The following is a 14,191-nucleotide window of genomic DNA, read 5'->3' on the forward strand; positions in this document are numbered from 1 at the left end:
TTTAGCACACGAGGAGATTGGAAAAGCGCAATTAAAACAACAGATTCTAATTTCAATTAGAATTGGGAAAGCACAATTCACGTAACTGATAATGGGAATCAGAGAACACTTCACTCCCAGTCACCTACATCTCCCTTCGCTCCGTCTGGAAGGCCACCTCCGACGGGCCAGGCCCTCGGGGAACTGACATGACCACATTCGAAGGAACAAAAGGTAACGTTACCAGGTTTTGATACCTGAGTTTAATCCTAAGAGTTCACTGAGCAAACACCTGGCATTACAGAATTCAGACTTTGTGAAAAATCTTTTCCTTTCAGAAAGCAGAGGATGAGGCACTGTTTTTAATTAGTAAACAAGAAAGCTAAACCGCACTGCTGGACAGTGACGGCCATCACCGAGCAGATGGACCTCGGCACGGTGACTTGTCTCACGGGGGCCACGGCACCCCGGCCGTGCTTGTCCTGCAGGAAGCCCCTACCTTCATCTGGACGGCAGCAGACCCGAGGAGGAGCAGGGAGTCCCCGTCCCAGACGTCCATCTGCAGCGTCTGCGAGGCCAGGTAGCGGAGGAACCAGTGCTGCTCGCCGGGTTTCAGGAACCCGGGGTCCACCATGTACTTCAGCTGGAAGCCGGGAGACCCTGTGCAAAAGAGGCCCCCGTGAGCCCAAAAGTAATTGGAGTCATTTATCATCTTTACGCTTTGAAGAGATTTCTGCTCTGCTCATGATTACTAATTTCTGCTTCCATCATAGCCACGGTTAATAAACACATTAATCAAAAACATCATAAAATATCCAAATTAACAACACCAAGACTCATGTTCAAAAGACTACATTTCTTTGCAATATTTACAATAAACCTCTCCCGAAATGAGATTTATGGTTCTCGGCAAGTCCGTGTAAAACCGTCTTTGTGATGGATGAGGGACAGAGCCCTGGTGAGGCTCACGGGGAGTTTATCATTCTGGGCACGCAGAACCTCAGGACGAACGCAGTCTGATCCGCGGTTGGAACCGGGACCCACACACATGGGCGCAGCCCAGCCTGAGATCGGGCCTGGCACACGCTGTGGGGGACCCGGGACCCCTCCTCGCCCAGCTCTGTGGGGACCCCAGGCTCCTCTCCTGGGGGTCTGCTCCTGGCTGCCAGGCTGGCTGAGAGATGGGCACTGGGCTGCCCCTGTCTTCATCTTCTTGAAGTGGCACAATCGTTAATTCTAAATTGACGAAAATGCCACTGACATCATCACTAACGAAGGCAGGACACCCTGAGCGTACACGGGACCCCAGCCTCACGTTCTAAGCCCTTTAAATATTCCAAAAAATTAAATCAAAAAGGAAGGAAAGCAAACATAAAACTGAAAACAAATTAAAACAAATGAATCGTACTGAATATCAAACGGGTAACATAATCCCCAGGGAAAACTATTTTGAGGGCTTCTGTCATACTAAGCCAACTCTGCACCCTCGGCGGGATAGAACCTAAGACAAAAAGCCCTGCAAAGATCCGAACTTCACTGGTATGTTCATTACTAATGTTAACATTAGCAATGTAATTGTGAAAGTGTCACATGAATTGTAAAGTTAAATAAATGGGAACCACATCTTTCTGTGTAAGGGAGATACAAATGAAGTAAGGAAAACTAGCCAAAAACTCTACATCTTTATTAGAAATAGCAATATGAACTCATTTTTTAATACATGCTCCAGGCTCTTTCAGAGAAAGGCTTCAAAGCAAGGAGCCCCAGGATCAAAGCAGCCCAGATCCAGGTCGCTGAAAAGCCTTCCGCGCTCAGCAGGACCCGGCTCCTCAAAGGAGCACCAGCCCGGGACATGGCGCCGTCCCAGGAGCGAGGACGTGCCCACCTGAAGCTCCCACTGGCCAAACGAGGGCAAGTTTGTGCACTGAAAAGTAATGATGATGAATGAAACGCAACACATCAATAACAATCCAAGAGATCACAGTGATAATCAAAAACAAAAAACCCAGCCATCTAAAACTCCAACTGCCACTGCCAGAGTAACTATTCCACCAACTTCGCACTCTGGAAAGGGGCAGTGAAAGGGGAAGTATTCAACATACGTCCTCTCTTTTTGGAGGACATACATGTAGTCCACCCTGGTTGATAAGGGACACTTCTTTTTTAACAGAAGAATGTTAGCTAATAAGGAAAGAGCAAATGACAGAAAAATTACCATTGTGAAAACTCAATTAACTGACCCACCCAAGCTCAGCCAGGGCGTCACACAGCGGGTGGAAGGGAACAGACAGTCACAGCAGCCAAAAAAGTGCCCTGAGAATTCCTCACTAAGTGACCAAATTAGTACATCTCCTAAGTTTTGATATGCAAGATTACTTTGTCATTCGGTTTTAAATAATTAGTCATTTCTATTCATTTCTATTTTTATTTCTTCATTGACCCATGGAATAATCAGAAGCATATTTTAAAATTCCAAAAAGGCAGCAGTTTGGAGTGTTTATGGGGAAGGGAGTGACTGACTTCTGGCCTTGTGGCATTATGACCAGAGAATGCCATAAAGCTGATTTGATATCGGTTCTCTTGGCACAGGGTGACACATAAGAACGATCAGTTCTTGTAAGTTTCAAGGTATGCTTAAAAATAAGGCATATTCTCTAAATTGGTTATACAGGTTTTCTAAGATCACCTTTTTAAATTGTATTTTGTAATAGCCTCATTAATTTGTTTCTGCTTGATCAATTTACAGAAATTGATCATCTCCTGTGATTGTGGGTTTGTCGAGTTCATCAAGTTGTCCTTTGTATTTTGAGGCTCTGTATGTTAGAAGTTCGCAGATTCAGATTTATTTATTTTCCTAGTGAATTGTTTTCTTGGTTATTACTTAGTAGCCTTTATCCCTAGCACTACAAGAATCAAGCATTATTCTGACTTTCTTATATGAACTGTACCTCAAGGTAACCAAATATTAGGTTATTAAATAGGAAGTGTCTTGATTTTGAATCAAAAGCTTAGTTTATTATATCTCAAACAAGAAGCAGTATAATTAATCAAAGTATGCACCTAAACTATCAACACAGTTTTGTCATCTTAATGGTAGCTTGTTTATACCAGCAGTGAAGAAGCCTGGAGAGTGGGTAGCCATGAAATAGAGAAAGGCATTTTCCACAGCTTGTTGAGAATTGAATATTTTTCCATGCAATAAGTGGCCCAAAGCCTGGAAGAAGTGGCAGTCAGTTGGTGCAAGGTCTGGTGAATATGGTGGATGACAGAGAGTTTCCAAGTCCAGCTGCTGTAGTTTGAGCAGCGTTGTTTGTGTGACATGTGGTCGAGCATTGTCTTGCAAGAGGATGGGCCTGTCTCTGTAGACCAATCTCGGCTGCTTAATTGCAAGCATCCTCACCACTTCGTCCAATTGGTTACAGTAGACATCGCTGTAATCGATTGACCAGGTTTCATGAAGCTCTAGTGGATAATACTAGCACTGGACCACCAAACACACCATTAGCTTCTTTTGAGGAATATTCGGTTTTGGACTGGGTTTCGGCACTTCATCTTTATCCAACCCTTGCGCAGAACACTTGTGATTGTCAAAAAGAATCCATTTTTCATCACACGTAACAATACAGTATAGAAATTGTTTGCCTTTATGTCCTAACAGCAAAGAAAGACAAGCTTCCAGATGATTTCTGACACTTGTTTAATTCAGGCGGTACCCATCTATCCAGTTTCTTTACCTTGCTGATTTGTTTCAAATGGTCCAGTATTGTTGGACTAGTAACGTCAAACCTTGCTGCTAATTTATGTCTAGGTTGAGATGGATTTGCTTCCACTACAGCTTTCAGCTCATCATTATCCACCTTGGTCTCAGGTCACCCATGTGGCTTATTATCAAGATTAAAATCACCAGAACAGAACTTCTTAAACCATCGAAGTACTGTGCGTTCATTAGTCACATCCTTCTCAAATACTTCGTTGATATTTCGAGCTATCTGTGCTGCACAACAGAACTCATATTCAAAAAGAGCACGAATTTTTGACTTATCCATGGTTTCACAAAAATTGCTCTAAAAAAAAATTTGAAAGATAATCACAAGCCAAACCATGTATTTGAAAGACCGAGGATGTACCTTCACAATAAAAACAAAACAAATGTCAAAGTGAAATGTCAGGGACATCAACTGTCAAACTCAGTATTTCAGAAAATCGGACATTTCATACTTAATAACCTTTGCTAGTTGATGAGGGAAGTTTCTGGCTATGGAAGCATTCCAGCTGACAAAGGCGCCCTAGAAGTTGAATGTCACCATTGTGCCACCTCAAAAGAAACAGTGGCTCCATAAAGCAACGGTCACAATGGCCCCAACATGCACAAAAAGGAGCAAGCAGACATTCGGGTACAGCACAGATGGTACGACATCACCAGCCACAAAGAAATTCTCGCCAAAACCAAAAAACACACACCTGATCACACAGCTAGATCTACATGCTGATGTGCAGGAAGACAGGAGATAAAGGAACACCTTAAACATTACCCCAGTATACAAAAACAAAATCCAGACTACAGGACAGACGCTCTATGTGACAATGTAGCTTCTTCAACAAATACATTAAAAAGATAAAGCAGAGACTAGGGATGGGGCGGCAACTATGTAGAAAGACTATATAAGGAGACCTAAAATTCACACTGTTCCATTACCACGGATGGACCTTATTTTTGAACTATTAAAAGAAATTTATTAAGTTATTAGAGAACTTTTAACATTGACTAGATATTTGATGATATTAAGAATTATTCATTTCTAGGTAGGATATTACTGAGTTTATATTTTTCAAAAAAGCATCCTTAGTTTTTAGGCATACATAAGATAATATTTATAGACGAAATTATATAATGTCTGGGATTTGCCTGGTTTCAGGGAGGAAACTGGGATGGGAAATAGGCGATCGCTATTCGGGCTGCGTGCTTGGTGCGCTGATCCATTACGCTGGTCTCTCAAATTCTGTGTATGTTTCACACTCTTCATGGTACAATTTTTAATAATAAAATTTACAGTTTACACACAAAGCTCAGCATGGGATGTCTCGTCTTCGCCAGGTGCATGAGCACTTACCAGCGTCAAAGGAGCCGTCTTTGTCAATGGGAACGAGGACGTGGGACAGGGAGCCAGAGCGGGTCTTCCCAGTCTCGTCCAGCTTGACCAGCTGCAGTCGTGGCGTTGTCGCAGGTGGGAAGCGGTAGAACTGGAAGGTGAAATACACAGTCTTTGGCCATGACGTTCCTCGGGAGTCCTGGGCCACTCTGAATCCAACAACAGCTCTGAATTAATCAAGGATCCACAGCAGGAACCTGGGGTTTTTGATGCGCACTTGTGTAGGGAGACAGCCCGGGCCCTGCAGTCACCAGGGCAATGGTAAAGAGGCTGCCACAGTCACCAACATGAACAGCTTTGCTCTGCCCTTAAATGACATTAATACCTGCGAATTGGGCCACACACTGTCTGCATTTTAATTGAGACCACAGAAGATCGGCCAAAGCAGATTTCATGGCATTTAGAATGGCTTTGGGTGGGTCCTGGCCAAAATAAAATATAAACAGATGGCACTCCTTACTCTAGTAAGACCTACACAGAGAGAGTTCTGCCAGGTCAGAACCACATCAGAGCTTCTCTTCAACACAGGAAGTGGGAAAGCCAGATAGAGTAACAAGGACAGAATATTCAAGAATTTACCTGCTGAAGGCAAGAAACTGTAGCACTATTTCGTTGCTTTGTAGACAATCTGATTCCTCCTTTTGGGGGTTAAACGTCACCGGATCTGCAGGATTTACGGCTTCAGCTGGTTGCTGATTGGAATCGAGAATCTCAGGGAAGCCGGAGGACTGCAGCAGCGCCATGGAGGCTCTGGAGAGCTGGCTCCCTGAACTGCAACAGAGAGACCCTCAGCCAGCCTCCGAGGGGTGGGCAGCAGAGGCGGCAGGGCCTGCCAGCGTGCCTCTCTGTGGAAAGCCTGCTGCCCGGGGAGTCACACGGTCTGGCCGCACAGCACGTGCCTGGTCCAGGCCCTCCCAGAGCCACACCTCACCTCCTGGTCTGGGCTCCCATGACAATAGGGGCGTGCAAAGGCGTGAATGGCAGCTCCTGTAACTGTTCGGCAACCGATGTTTCCAGGACCACAGGAGCCTGGCTCAGGTCAGCTTCCAGGTGAGAGACGCTGGCCTCCAACGGGAATGCCTGCCGAACAAAACCCCGACCTGTGACAACCGACAGTGCTCGTATCCAAGGGGACTTACTGATGAGCTGCCTCTGCAGAGTTGCCAGCTTTAGCAAACAAAAATACAGGAGGCTCAGTTACATTTTAACTTCAGGTAAACAATGAATAATTTTAGCATAAGTATGTTCCATACAATTGGAACATACTTATGATAAAACATCACTTGTTCACCTAAAATTCAAGTTTTACGGGCGTTCCGTACTTCATGTGGCAACCTGGTTTGTGAGTCCAGAGGCCACCAGGAAGGGATCGCCAAGCTCATGAGCAGTGCAGAACCGTGGGGCATGTCTGATGCCTGAGACGGTAAATTAGCATCAGAACATATTTACAGAACAGAAAGATGAAACTTTCCCAACACTCAGAGGTGAACAGCATGCCGAGGCCCCAGCGGCTGTGTTCGGACGTTTCTCTCGCTCCCACATCCCCTGAACGTTCCAGTCATTCGCTGTATTCCACCCTCCACCCCCCCCACGGCAGAGGACCCAGGTCTCAAGGACAAGCTTGTCTGGGACTCAGGACTGCTCTCTTTCAAGCTTGGTGCCCCAGCTTTCTGTTCCAGTTCAAAGGGACACCACTTAACTGGAGGTCACCCCACACCGTGTCTCAGGTGCCAGGAAAAAAAGGCAAACTCTCCACAAATACACGAGCCCCAGACATGTTTCAATAAGGCATGACAGACGCATGGTGCTGTGAGTATTCTCAATGAGTGAGTAGGGCCGGGCACGGTGGCTCACGCCTGTAACCCCAGCACTTTGGAAGGCTGAGAGGGAGGATCACTTGAGGGCAGGAGTTCAAGACCAGCCTGGGCAACTTGGCGAGACCTTATCTATATAAAAAATAAAAAAATTAGCCCAGTGTGGGGCTACCTGCCCGTAGTCCCAGCTACCTGGGAGGCTGAGGTGGGAGGATCGCTTGACCTCAGGAGTTTGAGGTTACAATGAGCTATAATCGCAACACTGCACTCCAGCCTGGGCAACAGAGTGAGACCCTGTCTCTAGAAAAAAAAAAAAAACGTTTTTTAATTAAAAAAAAAAAAAAATGAGAAAGTAAAAGGAACTATTTTTCCTCAACATATTTCCAGCTAAAATAGATGCAGTGTGCGGGTGAGAAAGGCAGCTTCTGAGACCAAACGCTACATGAATACCCAAGGTCAGTGGCAACACGGGGCCACCTAGCCATGAGCTCAGCCTGCATCCAGGACCGCGGCTCCACTCGTCCTCCTTCAGCTGCCTAGCAAGGAGCATCCTGGGGGCTGGAGGCTTGTCTCGCCCCTGTTTATAGCTCTGTACAGCCTTTCAGGTACAGAGAACTCGGGGCAGTTGAACTTGGTTTTTTCAGGTAGACCAAAATCAAAATCAACCACTGTGGCAAGAAGAACTCATGGGCCACATTCTTCCCTGGGCTCCGGAGACAGAATGATGGCAACGACCTGAGGCATGAAAGTAAGCAGGCTCCCTACCCGCAGCCCCAGCCGGTCCTACAGCCCACGTCACAGAGCCCACCGAGGCTCCATCGCCTGACTGAGGCCCAGCGCTGCTTGAGAAATCAAAGACTTGCCCAGCAGTCAGGAGCGGTGGAGCCACTCCCGGGTAGAAGGTGGGGCACGGGCGGGCGGTGCACTTACTGCCTGGGCTGGGGAGGGCTGAGAGCCGTCTGGCTGCTGGGAAGCGGGTCTGGCTGCGCGGCGCTGAGCCGGAGACTGCGGGGAAGCCGCCAGCTCGGACAGCGACAACTGGAAGGGAAAGAGAGCTTGGGTGAGAAGTCAGTCCATCTCACATGCAGATGGACAGAGAAGCCCCCCACACATGCGGACCCAAACGGAGCATAGCTCTGGCCCCAGCCACAGAAGGGGGGGTGACATCTGCGGTCTCCTGCTCAGTGGCTGCTCTGGAACCTAGAACCACTTCTAAATTTCCTTTCATTATAGAGATGTGATTCTGTGATCTCTCCCAGATCATAATAATTGAATAAAAATATTATTAGCAAGGAAAAGCACGCAGGGAAGGGAGCACCCAGATGTTACGTGCGTCATGACGTGACACAGAGTGAAGTACACAGAATTGCCCATCAGGTGCTCTTCTGGAAATGTCCAACTTGAGTCCGATCAAGCCGTTACACCTAACTTCCAGTTTTTATGAAACATAAAAGAACAGGTTAAATGGCACCTTGAGAAGCCATTAGGCAAGTCCAGAGCTAGCCCAGTATTTTAGTCAAAAAGATAACAAAAAGGAAAAAAGAAGTGGAAGAGAGCAGGATTCTTAAAGATCAAAAAAGACAAAACCTATTGTGAAGACGGATCTTGTTTGGATCTTTGAACAGAGTTCAATCAGTTCTATCTTTCAGTCACAACGGGATTGAACACAGCACAGGCAGGTGACGTTAAGGAATTATCAGCTGTGTCTGGTGTTCACAGCATTGTGATTATGCAAATGTATTAGAAACATGTACGGCAAAATGTTCTGTTTCCTTGTATCTTCTAAAATTTTCTTAATAAAAATTTGCAAAGTCAAAAGAGAAAGAACACCAATGAAAAGTAGAAAGGGGAAAGGTTCTCAGGCTATGGGGGTGGAATGGCCTCTGACCTCTGTGGGTCTTCCTGGACTCTATCCCTGGACTGAACATCTCCAAGGCCCCTTGGGTTCCACCGCCTGTGTTCCTATCCCGTGCACCCCCTGCGGAGGCAGGGACCACGCCAGCGGCCAACACAGGCGCTGCAGACAGACAGCGGGTGGAGTCCCCACACTACCAGCTCGGTCCTGTGTGACCTCAGGCAAGTCAGCGGACCTCTTTTTGCCTGCCTCCTCACCTGTACAATGGGGATAATAACAGGGCCTAAACTGCAGGACTATTGTGAGAATTAAATGGGAACTCGTGCCAAGGGCTTGGCCCAGTACCTGGCATACAGTGAGCCTTCCACAAAGGCTACAAACACCTGGACAACGAATCCTGCTGCAAAAAGGCTGATGGGGAAGGATGGGGCCCCACTCTACTGAAGACACGTATCTCAAACCTGGACTGTTTTCCAGCACACAGAGCCACTTGGGATATTCACTGTCAGCAGTGACAGTCGGCCCGAAGGAGGTGCTGGCACCGAGAAAGACTCAATATACGAAGAGGTGCTGAGGCACGGGTGGGATGGGGGTGAAGTCACAGGGGACCCTGGCAGCATCTCCAGGGAGAAGAGAAGATCTTCCCCCAGGCCCCACAAGGTGTCGTGGACCCACAGGGCTAATGTGGAAACCGCGCCAGGGAACGTGCTGGACGGGGCTGGCAGGAAGCCTGGGAGACATCCACAGACAGGTGCTTTTTTTTTTTTTTTTTTTTTTTTTTTTGAGACAGAGTCTCACTTTGTTGCCCAGGCTAGAGTGAGTGCCGTGGCGTCAGCCTAGCTCACAGCAACCTCAAACTCCTGGGCTCAAGCGATCCTCCTGCCTCAGCCTCCCGAGTAGCTGGGACTACAGGCATGCGCCACTATGCCCAGCTAATTTTTCTATATATATATATTTTAGTTGTCCATATAATTTCTTTCTATTTTTAGTAGAGACGGGGTCTCGCTCTTGCTCAGGCTGGTCTCGAACTCCTGACCTTGAGCGATCCACCCGCCTCGGCCTCCCAGAGTGCTAGGATTACAGGCGTGAGCCACCGCGCCCGGCCCTACAGGTGCTTTTAAGTGAATATAATATTCACTTGTGATCCAGTTTCCAAGCTGCATGTTACACATTAAAGCTGCTTCCTAGAGACAGCCTTAGATACCGCATTAGTCAACTTTTCTAGAAAGTCGATTTCCAGGTTGATATTGGCAGACAGAGCCATCAGGAGGCACAAGCCAACTCTGACCTTGCCCACATTCATGCAGCTAGAGCCGGCCTGGAGCCACAGGCGAGGGCCTCGGGTGACTCAGGACTCCAGAGGGGGCCGAGCAGGAGCGCAGCACAGGCGCTGGCCAGCCACGGCCAAGCCAGGAAGTCTTCCTTAGGAAATTCTAGCACCACAGGGAGGTTTGCTATCTGACATGCAACTGTCACCGTGTTGTGTCTCTTTCAGCTGTGGCCCTGTCTCCACCAGCACCAGCGGCTCGGCCCAGGGGCCAGCTGTGCCTGGTGGCCGGCTGCTGTGGGCACTGGTGGCTGCCAGGTGCCCTCTCCTGGAAGAGTCTGTCTGAGAGAGCAAAGGGGTTAACACCATGCCTTGGGGGCTCTCGGAAAAAAACAAAGGCTGTTCAGGCCTAAAAGAGTCGCAACCATTGGACAAAACTGCCAGGGAGGTGCTGAAACACGCCTCAAACAGCAACCGGGGGACCACCAACAACACAGGGAGCTGCCCCCACAGCTGGCACTGTGAGTTAGCGTGGCAGGGACAAGCTGTAAGGACAAGACAGGGGACTAACATGTCTCGCCACCCAGCAGGTCCCTCCCGGGCCACACAGAAGCAAAGAGGAGGGCAGCTGTCCTTAAGGATGCAAAGGGTATTTGCATGTGCCCAGAACTTTCAAGCACTTGACTTTGGAATTCTGAAGCAGGCCCTGCTGGGCCGGGACTTACCCCTGGTCCCACGGGTGAGTCCTGGGTAGCAGCGAGACCCTGGGGTGCTGATGCTGGCGGGCCTAGGAGGAAGCACAGGGGCATTGGTGGGTCCATCAGCCTCTGCAGGGAGCCCCGAAGCCCAGTGCAGTCAGGTCTTGGCGTGTTTCTCCACCTCGTCTGTAGCTAGGGCCCAGTCGGCAGTCAGCAAGGGTGCAACCCTTGGCGTGTATAAAATGAGACAAACATCGGCTTCTCCGAGTCACTTGGGAGAGTGGAACCTGAGCTAAGTCTGCCCGTGAGGACGTGCAGCCTCCTCGCTCCGCACTACCTCACTGCGTCTGGGTCCCGCCGTCTTACTGAGCCTGGGCCTTAATGGGACGGGAAATCTTTCAGACACTTGAATTCTCTAACGTGCTTTTCAGTCTTCTCATCAGCTCACACAGCCCAGCCCGGGAAGAGCTGGGATCCGACGTTTGCCTCATCTGGTGGTTCCCCAGCCCAGGCCGACCTGCTGTTTTGTTGAAACTTCGGAGCAGACACTGCTGGCCAGGCCCGCAGCCCACCAATGCTGGCTAACTCAGCCTGTCTCCCAAGTCCTGCCTAGTCTAGGTGCAGGCGTGGTAGAACTGGGAGGCCCACCAGGAAGAGGTGAGGCCAGCCCTTTACATGGGCCCCTGGAGCAAGGGGCTGAGAACAGCCTTTGACCTAGATGACTAGGGATTGAGCTGACTCCGCCCACGGGCACCACCTAAACTGCCCAGCCCAGTGGCAGCACGGCGACCCAGAGCGGGTGCTGGCTTTGTCTGGGCTGCTTTCACGCCCCCTTCCCTGGGCCACATGGACCTGAGGCATCCGCAGCCATCTACCATCTTCCGGTCATTCCAGCGCTGCCATCTGCCCCCTCGCGCCATGGACACACCCTCCAGTCAACAGCAGGGACTGCCCCAGCTAGACCCACGCCGTGCTCATGGCCACCTTCGCCCATCTGGAGGCCCAGCACAGGGTGTGAGTGCTGGTCACTCTCCATGAAGCGACCTGCCTGGCTCCCCTGAGGCCACAGCCCCAACCCCCACCCCTCATATCCACACCCTGCTTGGCTCAGTACGGTCCCCTTCACGGCACCAGGACTCCATCCACTGGAGTAGACCCCACCCCCACTGGACTTCCAGGATAACCTGGACATCCTGAGAAATTGGGTCTCCTCCCACGGCCCTGCCACCTCTGTCACCCTCACATGGCCACCGGGCTCACCCGTGTGTCTGCTCCCAGCTGTCTGCCCTGGCTCCCCCGCCCTCCGCTGTGGCCTCTGCTGCCAGAGTCCCTGCATGGCCCATGTCTGCCATGAATGTCAAGCAAAGGAATCTCTCACACGACCCTGGAATCCCAAATTCCCATGGAACACAGCACGGGGTAGGCACTCGGTACCTGCCAATCACACAAGTAACCCAGATATCCATGACTTCAAATCCTGTGTGCTCTGGACAGAGAATGCCCAACCATTTCCTGTTCTAATCTGAATCAAAAAATAACAAAAAGGGCTGTCTACCAAGGGGGAACTGGATCCATGAAGCACCACCCCAAACCCCATGCTGCTGTAACCACCAGAGCCAACACGCCACCCAGGCCTCTTCCAGCTGCTTCCAGAATCCGCCTGACAACGTACTGCAGGTCATTCCCAGCTGAGGGACCCAGGACACACCCCGCTGGGGGCCTGCAGGTAGGGTGGGAGTGGAGGTACAGGGAAGGCTGTGGGAGCCGGGCCAGAGGGAACCCCCACACCTCAGGGGAGCCAACCGCCCCGCTGGGGGCACAGCGCACAGTCCAGCCAGCTCCCGGGCAGTGCCCACCCACTGGCCCGGCTCCTTTCTAACAAGCCGAGTTATCGTGGTTCTGAGGAACTCTGAAACACTCGTCAGAAAAGCCTGCAGTTCTAGACATGAGCTCACGCTGTCCTTTGCTGGGAGTTAGCAAATCATCTAGCAAGTTACTTCCCCAGGAAAAAATAATCGCGCTAGAAGCAAAATGTAGATGAGGATTCTGCTGAGACCCAGCTGTTCTCAGGCCAGGTGTGGTGGCTCATGCCTGTAATCCTAGCACTCTGGGACGCCAAGAATTCAAGACCAGCCTGAGCAAAAGCAAGACCCCATCTCTGTTAAAAATAGAAAAATTAGCCAGGCGTGGTGGTGCACACCTGTAGCCCCAGACACTTGGAAGGCTGAGGCAGGAGGATCACTTGAGCCCAGGAGTTGGAGGTTGTAGTGAGCTATGATCACACCACTGCACTCCAGCCTGGGCAACACAGCAAGATCCTGTCTCAGAAAAACAACGAAAACTGTGCGCCTCTCCCCAGATTCCTTGAGCATCTCCTACAGACAGTGTCAGAGCTCCATGCAGCAACCCACTGCCCACCCCTCACACAGCCCAAAGGATGACACGGGAGAGCAGCAGGCGGAATTCTAGTTCATTCCACCCTAAACAGGGACTCTGAAAACTCCACAGGCTGATTTTGGTAATGAGGAAAATTGCAGGGAATGGCCCCATTATCCTGAGCTGAGAGGAACAGGCACTCAGGGGCACACCCTCCGTGCATCCCCGGGGTGGGGAGGACCTGAATGAACACGCAGACCATCGAAGCACATCAAGACTTCTCACAAGCACTTTCTCCTCCCCGTTAGTCTCAAATATGGGTATCATGTGGCATGTTTTTTCAGGTAATTCTTTATATCATGACTTATCATGCAATTTTATCTTCTCAGAGAGTAAAACAGCCTACAAAAGTCTTTCGCAGCCATTTAAAAAGACGCTCGCTGGTGAGCCCAGGGCCGAGAGGGCCCAAACCCACACACCCCAGCGAAGCACAGGCTGAGAGAAAACACACCACTAAATGCCTCGTCTCCAGTCTTCTTGCTGTAATGTCCTATGTGCGGTTACCGGGTAAGTCGCGTCTCAAACTGCACTCACAGTCCTGCCCGGAGAACACCGCGTCCTCCACGCAGCACCCACTTCCCTCCCTCCGAGTCTCCCAAAGCCACGATGGGAGTCTGACTGGGAAACCCAACTCCTGCCGAAGAACTCGCCTGGCTGAGAACTTTCTGGGCCAGCAAAACTGACCACGGGGCAACACGCACATCCCACAGGGGCACATGCAAGCGCGTCCGCAGCGGCCCTGGCGGCAGCACTGCTGACAACGGCACGACGTCAGCGGACGCAGGTGCTCCTGACAACGGAAACGGCTGAATAAAACCCGCACAGCCGATGGGGGCACGGAAGCAACTGGAAGGGAGGAGGTCAGCCTGTGTGTGCTGACCTGGGAAGGTGGCCAAGTCGAGTTTATAGAGTAAAAACAGCAAGTTAACAATCTGCGCGGTGCAATCCCATCTGCGTTGCGGAAGCTATCCATACCAAAATGGAGTCACTTA

At 50.0% G+C, this 14,191-nt stretch overlaps 1 protein-coding gene across 1 annotated transcript in view; it reads right to left on the reverse strand.

The window, feature by feature from the left end:
• NPHP4 (nephrocystin 4) overlaps positions 1–14,191 on the reverse strand; it is a 110,911-nt gene that overhangs the window by 25,144 nt on the left and 71,576 nt on the right. The window contains exons 11-16 of the mRNA XM_069477273.1: positions 10,791–10,852; positions 7,874–7,981; positions 6,061–6,209; positions 5,709–5,900; positions 5,091–5,278; positions 479–639 (exon numbers count right to left, since the gene is read on the reverse strand). Coding sequence (XP_069333374.1) covers positions 479–639; positions 5,091–5,278; positions 5,709–5,900; positions 6,061–6,209; positions 7,874–7,981; positions 10,791–10,852 — 860 coding nt within the window. The remainder of the gene's footprint in view (positions 1–478; positions 640–5,090; positions 5,279–5,708; positions 5,901–6,060; positions 6,210–7,873; positions 7,982–10,790; positions 10,853–14,191) is intronic.

The sequence above is a fragment of the Eulemur rufifrons genome, chromosome 8, assembly GCF_041146395.1.
Source record: "Eulemur rufifrons isolate Redbay chromosome 8, OSU_ERuf_1, whole genome shotgun sequence".
Lineage (NCBI taxonomy): Eukaryota > Metazoa > Chordata > Mammalia > Primates > Lemuridae > Eulemur > Eulemur rufifrons.